The following is an 18966-nucleotide window of genomic DNA, read 5'->3' on the forward strand; positions in this document are numbered from 1 at the left end:
TCCTTATAGATAAAATAAAAATAACTTAATTCAAATAGTTAATGAAATATATAATTCAAATAACGCCAGGTTCTACTCATCAGCCCTGTCCTAAACAAAACAAAAATGATTAAGAATAAAAGAATTTTTTTTATAACTAATAGTTATTTAGGCCCAACCGCGAAGCATAACGGGGCCGAATGTCTTTTTGGAGTAGGGAAAAGCCAGCTCGAGTAGAGCCTGTATCCCGACTGCTCCTCCTCAAACAGGCATAAAAAACCATCTCATCTTTTCTCTTTAAATAAAAGAATTGTTTGAATAACAATGAAGTTGGCAAGTATAAATACCGAAGGATCAGGCTTCCGTTTCAGAAAGTTCGAAGTCATATGAACATATGTAGATATCTGTAACTATACAAATTAAAAAAAAAAACAAATTGCAGAATTCGATTCTAAAACACATTGCTTTTTTTCAAGTTTAAGCAAAATAAATGGAATTGAAACCGACATTTTAAGCTTAATATCATTTTATTTCTGGTTTCGCCCAATATTACTGCGTACTAAAATTAGATTGGGAAAAAGGTGTTTCACAATAAATATTGAATTTTGTTAGAAAGTCTTTGAAACACACAAATTCAAAGATTGCAGTCTATGAAAACGAAAAGGATACTGATCAATTTGCCAGGTAGTCAGTCTCCCGAACATACATATTTCTAATACATAGTTGCTGATACTAAAACTTACTGTTATCTCAGCTGTTACATCAAGTCGACATATTGATTGCCGCAATAACACTCACATAAATACCTTCTAACCGGCACTTTCGCGGTTTTGCAAATTTCTACAACTCCAGTCGAAAGATACGCCTTCACATCTCACAAGAGAAACGTTCAGCAAAGAAAATTTCCGCCTGATTCAAAAGTAAACTTTCTCGCTCTCTATCATCTGTACCAGCCAGCGTTGCCAGGTATCCAGATTTAGCTGGATTATCCAGATTTTTGAACATGTATCCAGGTAAACAGCTTTGATGTCCAATTATCCAGATTTTTCATGGTTGATCCAGATTTTATCCAGATTTTATTTTCTCTGTTCCGCAAAAAGGTCATCACTTCAATTTTGGCGTGAAATTTTGCAATTTTGTCACCTCAAATTTTGCGTACCCCAAGACTTTTATCCGAAAAACTAACCTTTCACCCCACGAAATGACTGCCAGATTTTTTCCAGATTTTTATTTTGCCTTTTCCAGATTTTTAAAAAAATGACCTGGCAACGCTGGTACCAGACCTACCACCAATTTCTCACGTTCATCGGGCAAAGAGCAGAGTATTAATGAATGAAATCAAACTGCTGGCTGCCAGCTGCTCTTGAAACGGGACGGAACACAAAGCAGTTGGTAGCTGTACAGTGCGATTCAGTCAACTTCGAGATTCCGGCGCGTTCGGTTAGTGTATTGAAGTAAGCTCTTCTCGTACAGCAGAAGTGCTTCTTTTCACAGTGTTTTCTTGCAACAACAAGCAAAAAGGTATACACGAAACAATAACTTTTTGTTATGGATATGATAGTCCCATCCCACGGTCTACTACAGTAAGGTCTACAACGAAGTGAAATGCGCGCGTTTCATGTGACATTGATCTCACCAGTTTACCTGTGCACAGTATCAGTAACTACCCATTTTTCCCGTCTTGCATCAGCAGGAAGCGAACACATGTCTTGTTTATATCTCCGTGCATAACCTAGATCGCTACATCCGATACGAATAAGCCGCAAGCGAGACACGATAGCTGATTTTTGAATGAAGAAAAGTTTTGCGCGCGTCAGCGGATGGCACAAAGTACCTACAAGAATGCCATTTGTCACCACTTTGTGTCACAGGAGACACGGAATATTTATATGTTTCCCTCAGTGCTTCTACAACAGTGCTGTGGTCGACAAAATGAAAGTTGTTTGGATATCAGTCGAAAGTTTAGTGTTCAAGTGAAGAAGTCTGCACCGGTTGCATCAACTTTGAAGAAAACGGAAAAACGCGTTTATTCACCCGATGATTGGGAGCCGAATGTTAGCTAGGACACTGGAGAACCTTCGAACATTTATTTTTGTTGTTATCTTTAAGACGCAACATCTACTTTTTACCGGTGTTCTGTTATTTATCATGAATATCTTTATTTAAAAATCTTGATATTCGTGGCTCTGAACCAAGTCGATAAGTACTACGTATTCACCTATATTTTCATTAGTTTAATCAACGATGGTAGAACCGTGCGACATAAGTTAATCGACTTAGTTTTCGAAACGTTGAAAAATATGTGCGTGTGTTACTCGTATGTCTTAGTAATGATATGATTATGAGATGTACTATTACTTTAAGTGATGTAGTAATCAGTAGAATAATATCAAGACGTGTCAGTTCGTAAGTCAGTGCTATCAACTAGACTTAATGACAATAACAAAAAAATCAAACAACTAAGAATAAAAGTTGCCCTTTAACCCATACTCGGTGGAGTTAATCAATTCTCGCGAAATCAAGGCTGCCACATTATATGACGCATAGTTGATAAGCCCCGCACTTGTTTTCTTTTGTAGTGTAAAACAATCCACTGACTCATAATGTGGATGAAAAATTAGTCTATTTGATAGCCATCGCAATAAGCGATAAATGTCCCAACATTTTCCCACTTCTAGAGCAAATCTCATTGAGTATAGCAAATCTAAAAAGACTTCCAAACTTTTACTCTGTGGGCCGGTGTTTCAGCTTGGCAGACTCTGCGTTCTGAATCGAGCAGCTCCCCAAGAGCAACATACTAGTGGGTGATTTTGAAAATAGAAGAGGAAAACCCTAGCACATCATTGGGTTACACAACTACGTCAATGAATAGTGCCTATATGTGCCTTTCCATACGAAAATCAGTACAGTGCTTTTTTCGATTTTATCAACAGTCGTTTTTATCACTACTCGCCAAATTCACGCTCGATTTTCTCACACTTTTTTGTCGTTTTTATCACGCTTTTTAAAAAAATCTAAATCAAGTATAATATATTTCCAGTTGTAGAAAGGTGTATTTGAAACATCATTTTCACTTGTGCCTTGTGTCCTTGCATGTATGAAGTTAATTCCTTTGATCAATTTTCTGGGGTAACCAAGTGTCACATATGTTAATTTATTTGTGTCATAAATTTACGTATTATTCGAGCAGTTGAGGAAGAAGATCTGCTGACAGCTCAAATAGCCCTACAGTTTGAAGTTCACAGAACGTGAATTTAAAAGTTATAAAATCTATCGTTGGGAAAACTTCAAGTCTCTGAAGATTTTACGCACTTGCGAGCTGGACCTAACTACCTAGAGGAAACTGTGATAAAGTAGTTGAAAAAATCAAAATAAAATCAGCGACATAACAGACTCACAACCAAAACTAAAACAAAATAACTTTTCCAACGATGCATATGAGAGGGTTGCCACCTGACATGGATAACTTGCCCGGAGATTGTCAATGTACAGTGTTAGGGGAGGGGGGGGGGGGGGTTGTATTTTTTATTGGCTTGCAATAACTCAAAAACTCATGTATCGAAATTAAGCTAGCTTCAAAATTTCTTAGCTCTACAGAAAGAAAAATATATTGTCATAAAATTTTTCTACACTATTTTTAGAGCTGCTTACTTTATTTATCTTAGCAATTCTTGACAGCCGATCGAATTCGATGATTTTTTTACGCGTTTTTTGTATGATTTTTTCACGACGATTTTTCAATCTCGCACGTAAAACAGTTACAATAAGTAACAGTAACGGAAACAGACTATAGTAGAGTATTTTTTACACAGTTACATTTTACACGGTATTTTTACGGCTTTTTTCCAAATAACGCAATTTTTTCTACACGGTTTTTTGCACGGTACGTAGAATCGTGTTAAAAAATTCTTCACTGTAATTCAATTAAATTTATAAAATGATAAAGATTCGCCGCCAACTCGACAGCCTTGAAATCTGAAATTCTCAAAACTAATGCCGAAAACTTTTGAAACACTTCGCTATGCCTCAGTTTTTCGGCAATTAGCTGCGTAGGGCTTGAAAACAAATAGACCAAATACATAATTTAAGCCGTTTCCAGAGCGAGTTAAAAATTGGCTTGGAGAAATTTCGCTTCTACCCGGAGACCCGGAAATTATTTCCCAGGCCCGGAGAGAATTCGCATTCACCCGGAGACTCGGAGATCATCTTCCAAACCCGGAGACTTCGGGTGAGGCCCGGAGTGGTGGCAACCCTATGCATATCGTGTTCAACTTTAATCGTTTTTTTCTAATGCCTCTTATTTGTAGTTCTACATTACTTTATCCCAATTTTCTGTTTTGTATATCGGCTTCCCATCGTCTTATGTACCATAAGCCGGGGTGAGATTGTGCCATCTAACCTCTGACTGTCAACCGTCGCTTCCGTATCAGAAGACTCTTTCTTGGTAAAGTGTTCGTAGAAAATTATTTAAAAAAGATTGGCCTTGTGAATTGGGATCACCATGGGATGGGTTTGTATGGCTTAATCCACTATGCCACTGGCGACTTTTAATTGCGACTAAAATGCCCTTCAAACGTTGTGTGGGAGGTGCCAGTACACTAAGAACATTCATAAATTAAGCAGCATTACCACTACGCATACGCTTGCTCCTCCAAAAAAAAGCACAAAGATCAAAACTTAATCAATGGTACCAGTATAGGTCAAAAAAGTGAGGTTATAAAAAGTTGGCGAGATGATCTATACCTACTCTAGCAGCATTTTCTTCGACCGTATATATACTAGCATTTCGTGCCGCTACTATATGACCATTCAAAGCTTCCGTTGTCAGTACACATGGACATTTTACAGGTTTTCGAACCAACCATCCTATCTAAATCATATAAAATATTCAAAAACAATCGACCTGTTAGCCTACATATCACATTATTGTATATTCAAAGCAGCCGGTGCTTCCCGTTACTTGAACACAAAGAAAACCGACAACCATTTGTCAACATTCGCCGACGTTTTCTTCCTCTTCTCCGGGTTGAACAACCATATCAAAACATAAGCCGGCATATTCACTCGAGAACCGGTTCGGCGGGTGTTGGAAGAAAAACCATGACCTTGGCCACAGCAGCCCGTCTTCACTCGTTGTCTGTCACTTATGGCCTACTTCTGCTGTTGCTGTTACGAACCAGTCCGCCCAATTATGCGACTGCTGCAGTTGCAACCGCCGGCAGCGAGAGCATTTTCAACAACCTCCTTTCCGGGCTAATGTCAACGGCAGCGTCTGCAAAAAATTACCTGGAAATGAGCAGTTCGAGTGAGCACGAGCAGCACAAGCAGCCACCGGTGTTCAAAACGGATGTTACCACTTCATTTTATACTCATCACAGCACCGGTTCAGCTACCGGTGCCATCGTCACCAGCTCAACAGTAGCCACCAAAACTACCACGACAACCACTGAGACTACACCATTTTGGAACCCGTTCACTTGGCTTAAACCACGCGCCGTATCGATCCCCTACAATCCGGATACGGACCTTAGTACGGTAAGTGTTTTGCATAGTTTTTTTTTATTGCATTGTTGAAGTATGTATTTGGAATATGGATGAGTGCATAGCTCTCGGCCTGTATGAGTTGTGATCTGCAGCAGGCTTATCCATTTTTTATTGCGATAGGGCTAACCTGATAAAGTTTTTGAACCGTTGAGGAAATCCAACAAACTAAATTTGATCTTCAGTTCCTAAAACTTAGTTAATGCAATACACCATGTGTTTCTGGATAACTTGCTAGCAAAAAAAATCGATATTGAAAAAGTCAAGGTACTCAACTGCCGTGAGATGACAAAGTGACGTAAGTGCAACTTTCTCGAATATGAGTTTTTCATGCCAATTTGTTCATTATTCGAAGACCTATCGTTTGGTATCTTTCTTTTCGTGATTACTTATTCGTACGTTGCATAAAAGCAAGTATTATCACAAGATATAAAACAATGATCGCAGTGGTCCAAATCTTACAGAAAAATCCTCAGATGTCATCTAAAAAACACTCAATCTTTAATATGTCAACTGATTCGCTTCAAAAGTTAGTTTAAACAAAAATTGACAGCCTCGCAAAACGAGAAATATTGTTGAGCCCAACCATAAAATTGTAAAGTTGGTCAGAAGCTTCGCATTCATGTCGTCCAAGCAAAGTATTGATTGCAGTGATCGATTGCGTCTCTTGAGCAGAACGCAAACGCTAAGAGAAAATGTACCATTGGATGAATTGTGTTACGCAGTTCCCAATTGGAACTTTTCAAGACTCAAAGATCTGCTGGGAGTACTACGATTTCCAACATTATCAAGAGCATATCAGACGATCCTTCCAAAACGAATGATTCAAAAGACACTTGAAGAGCAGCATAATCTATTACTGGCAAAAAAGTATACACCAGAACAAGCTCTTACTATATTTGTTGAAGTTTTCTTTTTCAATTCCAGAGTAATAGCAGAGGAAAGTTCTTTTATCACTGTTAGGTGATCTAACTTGATGAAATCTTGTAAGAAATAAGTTTTTATATTAGACCCTAAGTTAAACACGGTTTGTTGAAATTTGTTTATTAGCTGAAAGAGTGTAATTTTCCGAGTAAAAAGTGATTTTGGAAACACCCTTCAGACTATTGTTCATCGCAAAAAAACAAAGTGACGTTGGCACACATTTCCATTCAAAAGTGACGAAGAATTCTTTCGTTTTTGGGCCGTACTGAAAAACTGATCACTTGGATCTACGTCACAATGTCATCTCACGGCAGTCAACCCTAAATTAAAAGAAAATGTTATTTACAGTATTTTTGGAGAATATTTCGACTTTCTAAAAATAATTTACGTTGCCCATAGGTGATTTATGGAAATTCTGGTCGATTTCCACATTTTTCCGTGTATTTTGTTATTTCTGCTGGGTTATTTTTGAATATTTTGCTTGGTTTAGTACAGTTATTTGACTCACAGAGCTATACATTATCTTTTAATTTAGGGTTGTGTACCTTGACTTTTTCAATGACGATTTATTTGGGACACCCTACTGGTGATATACTTGTGTGGTTGTGAACCACACAAGTATTTTCCCAGCCTGTAGTTTCCAGCTTCTGTGAAGTGAAATGCACGAGTTTACACTTCGAACGAAAAGAAAACTAAACTGAACTGTCAGAATATAAACGCTCAAAACAGTCAACTTTTCGCTAGTAGCTATTTTGACGAAAAACTACGTCTCTGATGAAGTTCCTCTGAAGGGGTGTAAAATGAAGTTCTGAAAATTGAAATAAGACGAAGTTTGTCTCTTTTCAAATGCTTTTAGGGGAACAACGGGCAACACGGACAGGGCGGGCAAGATGGCCCGTTGCTCATTTCTATATAAACCATTTAAATTAACACAAATCATTTATGCCAGTTACATATCAACAGCATTCTGGGAGTTTCGAGATATTATGTAGATTGAAACAATACTTAGTTATTTGAGAAATAATAAAAATAAGCTCACTCTCAACAGCAAAGCAATGTGATGTAGTTTTTGCCGTGCCGAATTTAAGCTTCTGCTGCGGTAAAACTTCAGAAAAATATAGTTTTCAATGACATTGGAATAATTAAGCATATTTGAAACATGTAGGTGAAGATAGTTTAGTAAAAATATGTTTTTTTTGGAAATCACATCGATTCAAAAAATTGTTTGCCTCTTGGGCAAGACGGTCAGTCGTAGTGTTCGCAAAATGGGCAGTCTGAGAAAACGACGATAGCACCATTCAATATTGTTTCTTTCAGCATTCTTAGCACGTGAGATGAGACTTAAAGTCATTAACTCTCATTTGAAATAAAAATCATCATTAGAAACTTTGTTGAAACCTGTAAATATGCTACATGTAAATAATGTGAATGATTCCATCTGCGCAGTAGACGGTAAGCTTTAAACACGTGATTTTTTGCGCAGCGCGTCGTCCCGTATAGAAAAGAAATCTGCTATAGTTTTTCATAGGACCGTCTTTCCAGCACAGCCGGTCCGTTTCATGTGCACGTTGTGAAATAGTGGCTTTTCGAGACTGTTTTTATTTTAGTGGAAACTAATATAAAATCACTCTAAAAAGGAAAGGTTTGCATTATTTTATGAAAAGCACTAGTCAATGTCGAATATTATGAATATCGTTGGTTGCAATATTGTGTTTTGAGCAGAATAATGAATGATTTCCTTAGGGTGACCGTCTTGCCCGTTGTTCCCCTAGATCGGTTAGTTTTTCTTCGTTCTTGCAGCAATCGATTAAAAATAGTTGCCCTAAAAAAAATATAGCTTTTTGACTATTCCTGTGAATCTTGGCGCCCCTAGTATATACAGAAGTCCGTCATAGTACGGCAGAGTAATTGCACGCTAGATTCGTTTCTTCTACGTAGGTTTATGGGAAAACTAATTTAAGTCTCTGAAAAAGTGATTTTCACTAGGGAGAACAAAATTCACAAGAATGGTTTAAAAGCTATTATCTTTCATTTATTTTTTTCTACTTTGAGCCCAAGAGCAGAACTGTGTTTACCAGTGTTATCAAGCCTTGTTGCAACGCTTTCCCTAACACGGTCGACAGAATATTATACCTAATTCAACGGGAATGCATTCTTTGCGCACTTTTTCTTTAAAAGTAACTCGAAACCAGTCGTCCGAGAAGTTTTTGCCTGTATTATTTATTTGTAAAATATTTTTCTGCATTCAAGGACTTTAATTTTGGGTTTCATCAGATCTTTTTCGATAAGGTCAGGCTCTGTTACAACACCCTTTCACCCCATTTTAACTACGCGTACCGATATATATCCACAATACTCTATGTTCAAATTTAGGTCTTAAACGACGGCGTTTACTTGGTTTCGATCTTCAATTTATCTGCTTTGACCATGTAAACTTTTGTTACGTTGGAATGATTTTTCTAAGGGGTTTATGTTCGGGCCGAAAAAAACGCAAGTCAACGGAGAGCAAGTCAGTTCTCCTAATACTTTTAAATCCGAATTAGCACATCTTTAGTGGATGGAGTAACCGGGGCAGTATCTCGGCGTCTTTTTCGCGTTTCCACTGCGTCAATGCAAGCATGGTTGTCATTGATGGGAGGATCCTAGAAGTCCATTCCGGAGTCTTAACCCTTCGAGCAAAATGAAAGGTCCAGTGGATTATCTAGGCCATCCAGCGCCATTGGACGATAGCCCATTAGATAGCAACGGGCTTGAAATGAAACCGATGTGTCGCTTATCCTTTGTATGTGCTTTCCCCTGTTAGGGTTCCATCACCGATCGATTTCTCCTGTTTTGCTGAGGGACGAGGTAATCCAAAATAAGGCGCGACACGCACCAGATCACCCAAGAAACTCGACTTTCCTGTTCGGCTGCTGAATTAGTAATTCTATAAGCAGTCCTTAGCTTTTGAGCGAAGGACTGCTTACAGCGCTGATTAGCGGACTACATAATCTGACAGTAATGAAGTTACCCACCGTTTCCTTTTCTTTAGCGATTGATAAATTGAGAAATAGCTTCTATAAGATGTTGCAGTTGAGAGGCGAATGACCCTTAGGATTAAAACCACTGTGAAAAAAGATGTTTCAGCTCAAAAATAAAAAAAAGTTGCAACCCGATTTAAACTCATGTTTAATAAATGCAAATTAGAAAATGTCCGCTTTTTGCCTTCCTCCTAGAAAGGTATAGCAATCACCGGAAAAACCAAAGGTATAAAAGTGCTCCAAAGGGTCGAATCTCGTATATCAATCGACTTAGTTTTACGAGCTGAGCACTTTCTGCATGTGTGTGTGTATGTGTGTGTGTATGTAACGCTCTCCCAATCTCACTCGATTTTCTCAGAGATGGCTGGACCGATCTTCATGAAATTAATTGCAAATGAAAGGTCTAGTTGCCCCATAAAACCCTATTGAATTTAATTGCAATCGGATTTTCAGTTTAGAGGTTATGTTTAAAAATGTGAAAATCACGAAACATCATTATCTCAGTAACTACTTAACCGATTTTGACAAAATTGGTTTTAAATGAACAAGCTACTCAAAAAACCCTTAACTTTTGAGTTTCATGAAGATTGAACGTGTGGTTCAGAAGTTATTTAAAGAAACGTGTTCTGGAGAGTGTTTAATCTCACTCATGTTTCTCAGAGATGGCTGAACCGATTTCCACAAAATCAGTGTCATTTGGAAGGTCTAATTACCCCATAAGACCCTATTGATTTGTTTTGTAATCGGACTATTACTTTGCCTGTTATATTCAAAAATGTGAAATCCAGCTTTGGAAAAAGAAACATATTCCGAAGACTACTTAAACTCACTCACTTTTCTCAGAGATGGCTGAACCGATTTCCACGAAATTGGTGTCAAATGAATGGTCTAGCTGCCTCATAACACCCTATTGAATTTCAATGTAATCGGTCTGTTACTTTGTCTGTAATGTATCAAAATATGAAAATCACGAAACTTCATTATCTCAGATAGTACACAACCGATTTGAACAATATTGGCGCCGGTCCGTTAAAAAACGGGTCGTGAGTTAGGGACCTGGGTGTGGAGTCCGCCTCCCTGGGCGTCGGTAATTGGCCACAACAGTGGCGGAAATAGACCGACGGAAAATAAGCGAGAATAAAAAAAAAAAAATATTGGTATTAAATGAACGGGCTAGTTAAAGGTTAATTGATGAATTTTATAGTGATTAAACACGTAGTTCAAAAACTGTGAAAAGAAACATGTTCCGATGACTTTTCAAATTCACTCGTTTTCCCAAAAATGGCTGGACTAAATTCAACAATCTTAGTGTCAAATGAAAAGTTTGGCTTTCCTGTAGGTTCCCATTTTATTTGACTATAATCGTATTTTTATTCCAACCGTTATGTATTAAATTATAAAAACAACGAAAGTCTATTATCTCAAAGATCACACGGCTTATTTGAACATATCTTATGTCATTTGAACGGGTTGTCTCTCAAACTCACAAGTAAGAAATTTTAAAGCAATTTGATATATGTTTCAAAAGTTATGAAAAGAAACGAAATTCAAAGACTATTTAAAACTGTAACTGCTTTGATCAAAACATATGGCCTTAACAAAATTTAAATTTGGGTTTGTGCTATTCGTACGTTCCCGGTATTGCTCATGATTGAAGTGTACGAAATTCAAAGTCATTTCTTTTATTTCGCTATTTCTTCAGCACGAATATTTTACTCCTAATTAATATTTTTTTAACTTTTTGCCTTTTTGCCTAGGAGAAAGGTATAGCAATCACTTGCAAAACCGAAGATATGAAAGTGCTCCAAAGGGCCGAATGGCATATATCACGTCGACTCAGTTCGACGAGCTGAGCATTTTCTGTATGTATGTGTGTGTGTGAGTGTGTGTGGATGTGTGTGTATTTTTATTGTAATTGGATTTTTATTTAAGAGGTTATATTTAAAAATGTAAAAATCACGAAACATCAATATCTCAGAAACCACACAACCGATTTCAATAAAATTGGTATCAAATGAACGGGCTATCTTAAAAACCCTCAACTTTTGAATATCATATAGATTGAACTTGTGGTTCAAAAGTTATGAATAGAAATTGTGAAAATCACGAAACATCATTATCTCAGAAGGTACACAACCAATTTGATCAATAGTATTATCAAATGAACGGGCTCGTTAAGGGTTAACTGATGAATTATGATTTAACACGTGGTTTCAAAGTTTGGCTGCCCTATACGTTCCCAGTTCATTTGATTATAATCGAACTAAGCAACCGTAATGTATTACATGGTTAATAAAACAACGAAAGTCTATTATCTCAAAGATTACACGACTTATTTGAACATAACTAGTGTCATACGAACGAGTCATCTCTCAAACTTACAAATAACAAACTTCATAACAATTTGATATATGGTTCAAAAGTTATGGAAAGAAAAGAAATTCAAAGGACATTTAAAACTATACCTACTTTGATCAATATATGTGGCCTCAATATAATTTAAATGTGGTATTGTACCATTTGAATGTTCCAGGTATCGCTCGTGATTGAGATGTTTTAAATTAAGAGTCATTGCTTTTATTTCGCTATTTCTTGAGCATTTACATTACGTCAAATTTCATATTTTATACCTAAATTACAACATCATTATTTTAAAACCCAAAAAGTGAATACACATTTATTGGATTGAAGCGTTCATGTAAATCTATCTTTACAAATAATAAGTTTGAATGAGAAAGGCCGAGTCTGACCGCTAGGTGGATTAATTTAGGTTTTTTTTTGAAAACATTCATTTTAGTTATGACATTTTCTTAAATCACCAATATTTATTTAGACCAAAGCAAAGCCTTGCGGGTGATCGAAGGTTGTAAAGTTGAAAATATGCGTAAGCACTTTTCCTTCAAATGTAACTCGACACCAGTCGTTCGAGAAATACTATCCTTTGAACTAGGGGCTAGACACCTTTATTATCATGAATAATATTTCGATAAGATTATTCGATATCGGTAGATATATTTTGATATTTATCGTTTATCTGTCAATTGACAACCCTCCAACGATAATATGATGCCAATGAACTATGATATAAACAGAGGGGTCCCCAAAAATGCAACGATTAATATTTGTAATATTGAATATTGGAAGTATTTCGCAGTATATCAATAGTGTCTAACCCCCAGCCTTAGAACACATTCTTCTGCATTCAAGGATTTCAATTGAACTGAGAACTAGGGTAAGGAACGGCTTAGGCAGTGGCGCCTACTTTATTCCGTCTAAAGAAACGGCCCTTCCCGAATTTCGATCTGTTTATTTAAACTCTAATATTTATTTAGGCCCAACCGCGAAGCATAATGGGCCGAATGTCTTTCTCCCTAAACAGGCATAAAAACCCTCTCATCTTTTCTCTTTTAAAAATACAATTCAAAAATACATGTCATTTAAACCTACAACTGACAATAACATTAAAGTTGACTCTACTCAAGCTGGTGTTTCCCTACTTCAAAAGATATTCGGCCTTGTTACGCTTTGCGGTTGGCCCTAAAAAAATATTAGAGTTTAAAAGAAAATTGAAGTTCTTCTCATTTTTCGTCTTTCTCCCACCTTTCCTGCCAGTTATCTAGGGCCAATTGTCGAGACAGGTGGAAATACTCGGTATAGGTGATCGGTCTATCAAATATATATCTCCTGGCACCTCTTTTCGCTAATAAATCAGCTTCTTCATTGCCTGGGATTGAGCAATGAGAGGGGACCCCCATATAATGAAAGACCGATCAACCAGCACTTCTAATACAGTGATCACCCGATTATATCACCCCCTGATGATATTTAAGGTGATAAAATAGGGAAATTGATAAAATCGGGAAACTTTTAAAATTTTATTTTTTAATTGAAGATGTTAAATTAATAACTAAATACGTAAAATCAGTGATTTTATTTTTGGAAAATTTATCTGTACAAACATATGAAAAAAGCTGCAGTTGTTTTTTTATAAATCGATATATTTGAATAATGACAAAAGATAGAGAAAAGTTGTCAAGGGATGAATTTGAGAAAACTGTCTGAGGTTTTATAAAAAATATTGAAAAAATTCAATTTGAGATCCTCTACCAAAAAAAAAAATATTTCAAATACCAAAAGTGATTATAAAAAATCGGTCATCACTGTTTTTTTTAAATATTTTTTGTTTGTAGCGCAGTACCATCAGCAAAATATTAGATGATTTCACAAGCATGCTGCTATCTCTCACATATTACAACCGGAAAAATCTTAAAATGTAAATTACGACTCTTAACCTTTTCATAGAAAACTTTATGTTGCTTGCAATATGTAAGAGATGAAAACATGATTTCTTCTGTAAAGTTTCTTGTTTTGAGATCACCTAATACTTTGCTTAAGACACTAAGCGTCTGACTTTATCTAATGAAAAAGTAAATATTCTATCTCACTTTTAGGAGGAATAATCACCCATCTTTCTACATCAAAAGATGCGTTTCAAAATATTTTGAAACTTCTCCGAACATATAATACGGTTATAATCAACATTTGTATCACTATTCAATTATTCGCACTAAAACAGCAAGATGTAACATTGTGCATCGGTTGAATTTTTAATGTAAACTACATCCAGAATGATGTTATTCTACACAGAATTATGAAAAAGTTCTAAAATATTGAATCGTAATAGAAAATCAGTTCACCCTAACATTTTTTTAATGAAATGTTTCATGATGATAAAATCGGGTGAATGTGAATAAATCGGGGGCAGATAAAATCGGGCACTGATATAATCGGGTGATTACTGTATTCGTCTAGTTTCCGGAAGGAAATAGGACAAGTGCTTGACCGATTTAATCGATCGGAAAGCTTTGATAGAACTGAGGCTGTCCGAAAGAATTAAATAATTGTCTGGTGTCTTGAGCCCGATAATTCGCAGCGAATTGTGTATGGCAGCTAATTTAGCTTCGTATATGGAGCAGGGCTGTGCCAGTTTGCGGGATATGCGATGATATGTGTTGACCGCCATATCCGTATTGTCCATCCATTACAGATCCGTCCGTGTAAAAGGAATTCTGTTCTGGGAGGTGGCCAAATTTTGCCGAAAATATTGATGGCACAACTGTTGGTTCAAGGTTTTCGGGAATTCGCCCTGACGGAATTAAATCATCTCCTTCACACACATTGAACTGCCCGTATGCGAGTTTTAGGGAGAAATATAAAAATGTTTGCTATCACATTCACTCTTGAAGAAATTCCTATCTTCTGCACTCATAGCGTAAACAAATTGAAGGTGGCAGCACCGTAACTCCGTCAGAGCGAATTCTGGATTTCTTGTTTCATCGTCAAATCAAATACAACAGAAGAGTTTTTGAGCGATGTTGAAATCTCACGGTATGGAGCAACAACCGAAGGGTTATCTCCATAGATATTAACCGCTGGTATACTGAATACAGGGTTTCTGAACAACTTCCAAACATTTCTCATAGTTCGCAATAAGCATTAGATTTGCAATTTCGGATCTAATCAGGAAACGAAGAGCCAACTTAAATAGCCTTTCTTTGAGTGGTAGCATTCCAGCTGACTAAGAGCATCCGATAAACCAAAAGTGGTAAATATCCGTTTAACGATAATTTTGAATGAAATACGTCCATCAGAAGACGGTATTTCTGATTTCGATGACAATTTAGCTGTGGGAGCAGCACGTTTCCCTGGGAGTTTAGGAAACTCTTTGTCGTAATCAACTTTAAAACCTGGTGGTGACGCTTTAGCATTTGCTTAAGAGCGGGACCACGTGGGGTATCATTATGCGTCTTCTTCTACTCCTTTCTAGGGTGTTTAGGAGAGGATGCACTTGGCCGTTTTCGCACAGCTCCGGTTGACGGGAGAGGTTGATAATCCTCTTCGTCATCATTTGAATCATCGTCCTCCAGACTGGAGTAACGATTTTCCTCCTGCTGCAACGCAGTTTTCAGCATCTGTACAAAGGACTGCTTACTGCGTTGTTTTGTGGATTTTTTCAGCGCGTCAGAGCACACGCTTCAATTTGGTGTGGGTCGCCACCACATAGAGGGCACTTTGCTTCTTGTTCGCTACTAGCGTGGCTATTCCCCATAGGCAGAGCCGGATTTGAGGAGGGACCCAGGGGGCCCGGGCCCCCACAAATCGAGAAAAAAAATTTTTACCTATCAAAAATGAGATTCAATTAGAGGTTAGATTTACAGCAAGAAAAGATCACAACAGTGTTGCAAAGCACACTCGCTCCAGCTGCTTGGCGGGCCCTCCTGAGTGCGTATTATCAGCTATACACGCAGTTGAGTTTACTCCAAGCAACCCATGCACACGCTGGATTTCTATTTCATTTGCTCCGCGCGCACGTGGAGCATCATAGCAGCCACTCCGACCGCCTCGCACTCCGACGTGAGCTGCAGGCATATGCCTCGCTCCGGGGCGCTCCGCGGAGCGTCACACAACTTGTGTTTGCTGCGATTAGTTTTCCTTTTCGCGATTGAAATTGCAATCGAAACTGGTGGGATAGGACTTAATAGTAATGTTCCTTATCATTAAATACATTTATGACAATAAAATCAAAGATTAAACGGGATTTTTTTTTATTCACAAAACTTTATAGATACCACGTTATAAAAAGCAGAAAAGGCTGGGTTTTTGCTTTTACTTTTAATAGTCTGTTGTGTAATCTTAGCACACTTCTCGCGGCGAAAAATAAGTATCTACCTCGATAAACGAAATTCTAACTTTGACCAACTAGTTACAAACCTGTGCAAATGCACAAGCTGTACAGCGTGTTTAACAGTTTTTATTTCAAAATTTGAAGTACAAATGGTAAACTCTGATCAAAGTTTAAATGTCAGGTGTTGTCAGTGGTGAATAGGTTGATGTAAATAATAAAAAGTGCAGTTTGGGCAAAAAACATTTTTCGAAAGGTGAGTCTCTTCACTTGTTGGGGAGGTTATAACGCAATTTAGTTTCAATACTATCTGTTTCTCTCTGAAAACTACAAATGCAAATACATGTCTGTAAGTGGCAAGTTTCAGCCAAATCAAAAATAACAATTTTAAAAACTAATAAATTGGGCCATCTTAATGGAATTTCTCATATACAGTGGTGATTCGCTAGGCCGTCACCCAACTAAAAAGCACTCTAACATCAGAAGTCAACATGATTCAAATGCATTTATGTAAGGGGTCCAAGAAATGAAAAAAAAAAATTACTAAAATAAAATTATATTATTTATTGTTGTGAATAATTTGTAAACATGTTTAGTTATTACGCTTAACTCATTCAGCATTGATAAGTTTGTTCTTCAGCGCTACTAGTTGGACACTTCATGCAGATCATCTCTGACATAATCAATCGCGTAATTTAAATAGTACATGTTATACATCTACAACATTTTGTGTGTAATTCAGAGGTTTTATTGTTCGGTTGTTTGTTTTTTTTATTTCTTTAACGCCCTCACCGGAAATATCCAGCGTCGCGATCCTCCATGTTCTAGGCAGGAAGCAGAGTGATGTGCTTGCGCTTTATCACGCTGCTTTTCGTTGGATTTTAAGTATAAAAATGTATTGACCAAATACATTGAATATTTACCACAGCAGCAAGACAGAAGAACGAAGTTTATGTTCTTTGACATAGTTTTAAAAACTCGTAAATGACAAACAGACAAATTTTCTCTTGGTGAACGGTCATAGATACATGCGTTTTTTTCGACAACGACATTTTTCGATAATCAATCAACCGAGAAACATACCAGCGATAAATATTTTCTTAGTATAATAAGTTTGTCAAATAATTTTGAAAAACAATTATCTCCGACTAAAAATCTGTGAAAATTTTATCTGTCAAAAAGTGACAAATATTTGACGCTTGGTCAAAGAGTGTACTACAGCCTTAACGAACACGATTCGCTAGTTGGGTGGTAGCCGTGTTCATACATACAACATACAAAACTCCGTTCTCCATTTCACGCCAAGCACATTTGGTATAAATAGTATAAGACTAAATATCGTGCATTTCCACGTAAAATAGGTAAATGACAAAATACGAGTATTTTAATGAATCAGTTATGCCAAATTCGAATTGGTTTTTTGAAATTTAATACATAAGTTAGGGCGGACGAACACACTTGCAGCATTAAGTTTTATTGCTGCAGTAGGTTTTCGTGTGCCCTAACTGCAGACAATTCGTACACGACATGACTTTTGGGATGAAAAGTCGCACCGGTAGTCTGAGCTTGTACAGCTCGAAGAAATCAGGAAGCACTTTTCCTTCGAATGTGACTCGAAACGAGTCATTCGGGGAGTAGTGGCCCATATTGTCTTTCGAATACATTCTTCTGCATTCCAGAACCTTAATTTTTGGGAAATTTGGGTTCTTGAAACATCCAACGCCTTTCAATAAATCTTCCACCGTAAAAGGGGGCTCGGTTATTACACCACCGATCTCGATTGCTCGAGCCGGGATGTAGACCCGTTACTCGATCGTGAGATTTTGATCTTCAACAACAGCATTTGCTTGTTGAAGATCAGAAAATATTGCCTTCAATTTGTCAGCTTTGACCTTGTAGACCTCGATCAAACTGGTGTATTTCTTGCGCAAAGTTTTACAAATCTGCACAACCTTCAGTGGTTTTTTTTTTTTTAAACTCTAATATTTATTTAGGCCCAACCGCAAAGCATAACGGGGCCGAATATCTTTTGGAGTAGGGAAAAGCCAGCTTGAGTAGAGCCTGTATCCCGACTGCTCCTCCTCAAACAGGCATAAAAACCCTCTCATCTTTTCTCTTATATAAATACAATTTAAAAATACATATCATTTAAACCTACGGCTAACAATAACAATAATAAATGAAGTTCTTCTCTGTATGAGTAAATATCAATTCTTAATACTATTCGTTAAGGTGTGATGGTTCCTTATATCTTTAGAAATCAAAACTTATATCTATGTTTGGTGGATCATGTCTCTCAGAAAGAAGCGATGATTCATGTGTCTCTAAAAAGATCAATAAAAGAAAAAAAAAAAAAGGAACAGAATTAGTGTGAAACTTTTTTATGGAGGTTGTGTTGGAAAAATAAGAAGAAGAAGCAAGGAGATAATCAAATTCGATACTTGATATCTCTTAAAAAGTCATAAATAGGTATTACAAGCGCTGGGTTGCGGCTAGCAAGTGCATCCCGTACTTGCATTGTAAATGTCACTTTCTGTTTTCGGAGAGAATCAATAAGCTTGGTCCTTGCTCTGTGGTACTTGGGGCATACGAAGACTATATGATCTATATCTTCGTACCCTCCACATTCGCACAGATTACTATCGACTAAGTTTATTCGATAAAGGTGTGCGTTTGCAACATAGTGATTGGACATTAGGCGCGAAATAACTCGAATGAAATCTCGAGTTAAATCTAACCCTTTGAACCAAGCTTTTGTAGACACTTTGGGGGAAATCGAGTGCATCCATCGCCCAAGATCGTCTTTATCCCATTTTTCCT

General features: G+C 37.1%; 1 protein-coding gene across 6 annotated transcripts in view; it reads left to right on the forward strand.

The window, feature by feature from the left end:
- The first annotated feature begins 1338 nt into the window (after positions 1-1338).
- Positions 1339-18966, forward strand: part of LOC129718639 (lipase 3-like) — a 52152-nt gene continuing 34524 nt past the window's right edge. The window contains exons 1-2 of one of the 6 annotated variants that reach the window (XM_055669609.1): positions 1339-1500; positions 4923-5514. In XM_055669609.1, coding sequence (XP_055525584.1) covers positions 5080-5514 — 435 coding nt within the window. In that variant the 5' untranslated portion in view covers positions 1339-1500; positions 4923-5079. The other 5 variants (XM_055669611.1, XM_055669610.1, XM_055669607.1 and 2 more) reach the window with 5 other exon arrangements.

The sequence above is a fragment of the Wyeomyia smithii genome, chromosome 1 (genome assembly GCF_029784165.1).
Source record: "Wyeomyia smithii strain HCP4-BCI-WySm-NY-G18 chromosome 1, ASM2978416v1, whole genome shotgun sequence".
Taxonomy (NCBI): domain Eukaryota; kingdom Metazoa; phylum Arthropoda; class Insecta; order Diptera; family Culicidae; genus Wyeomyia; species Wyeomyia smithii.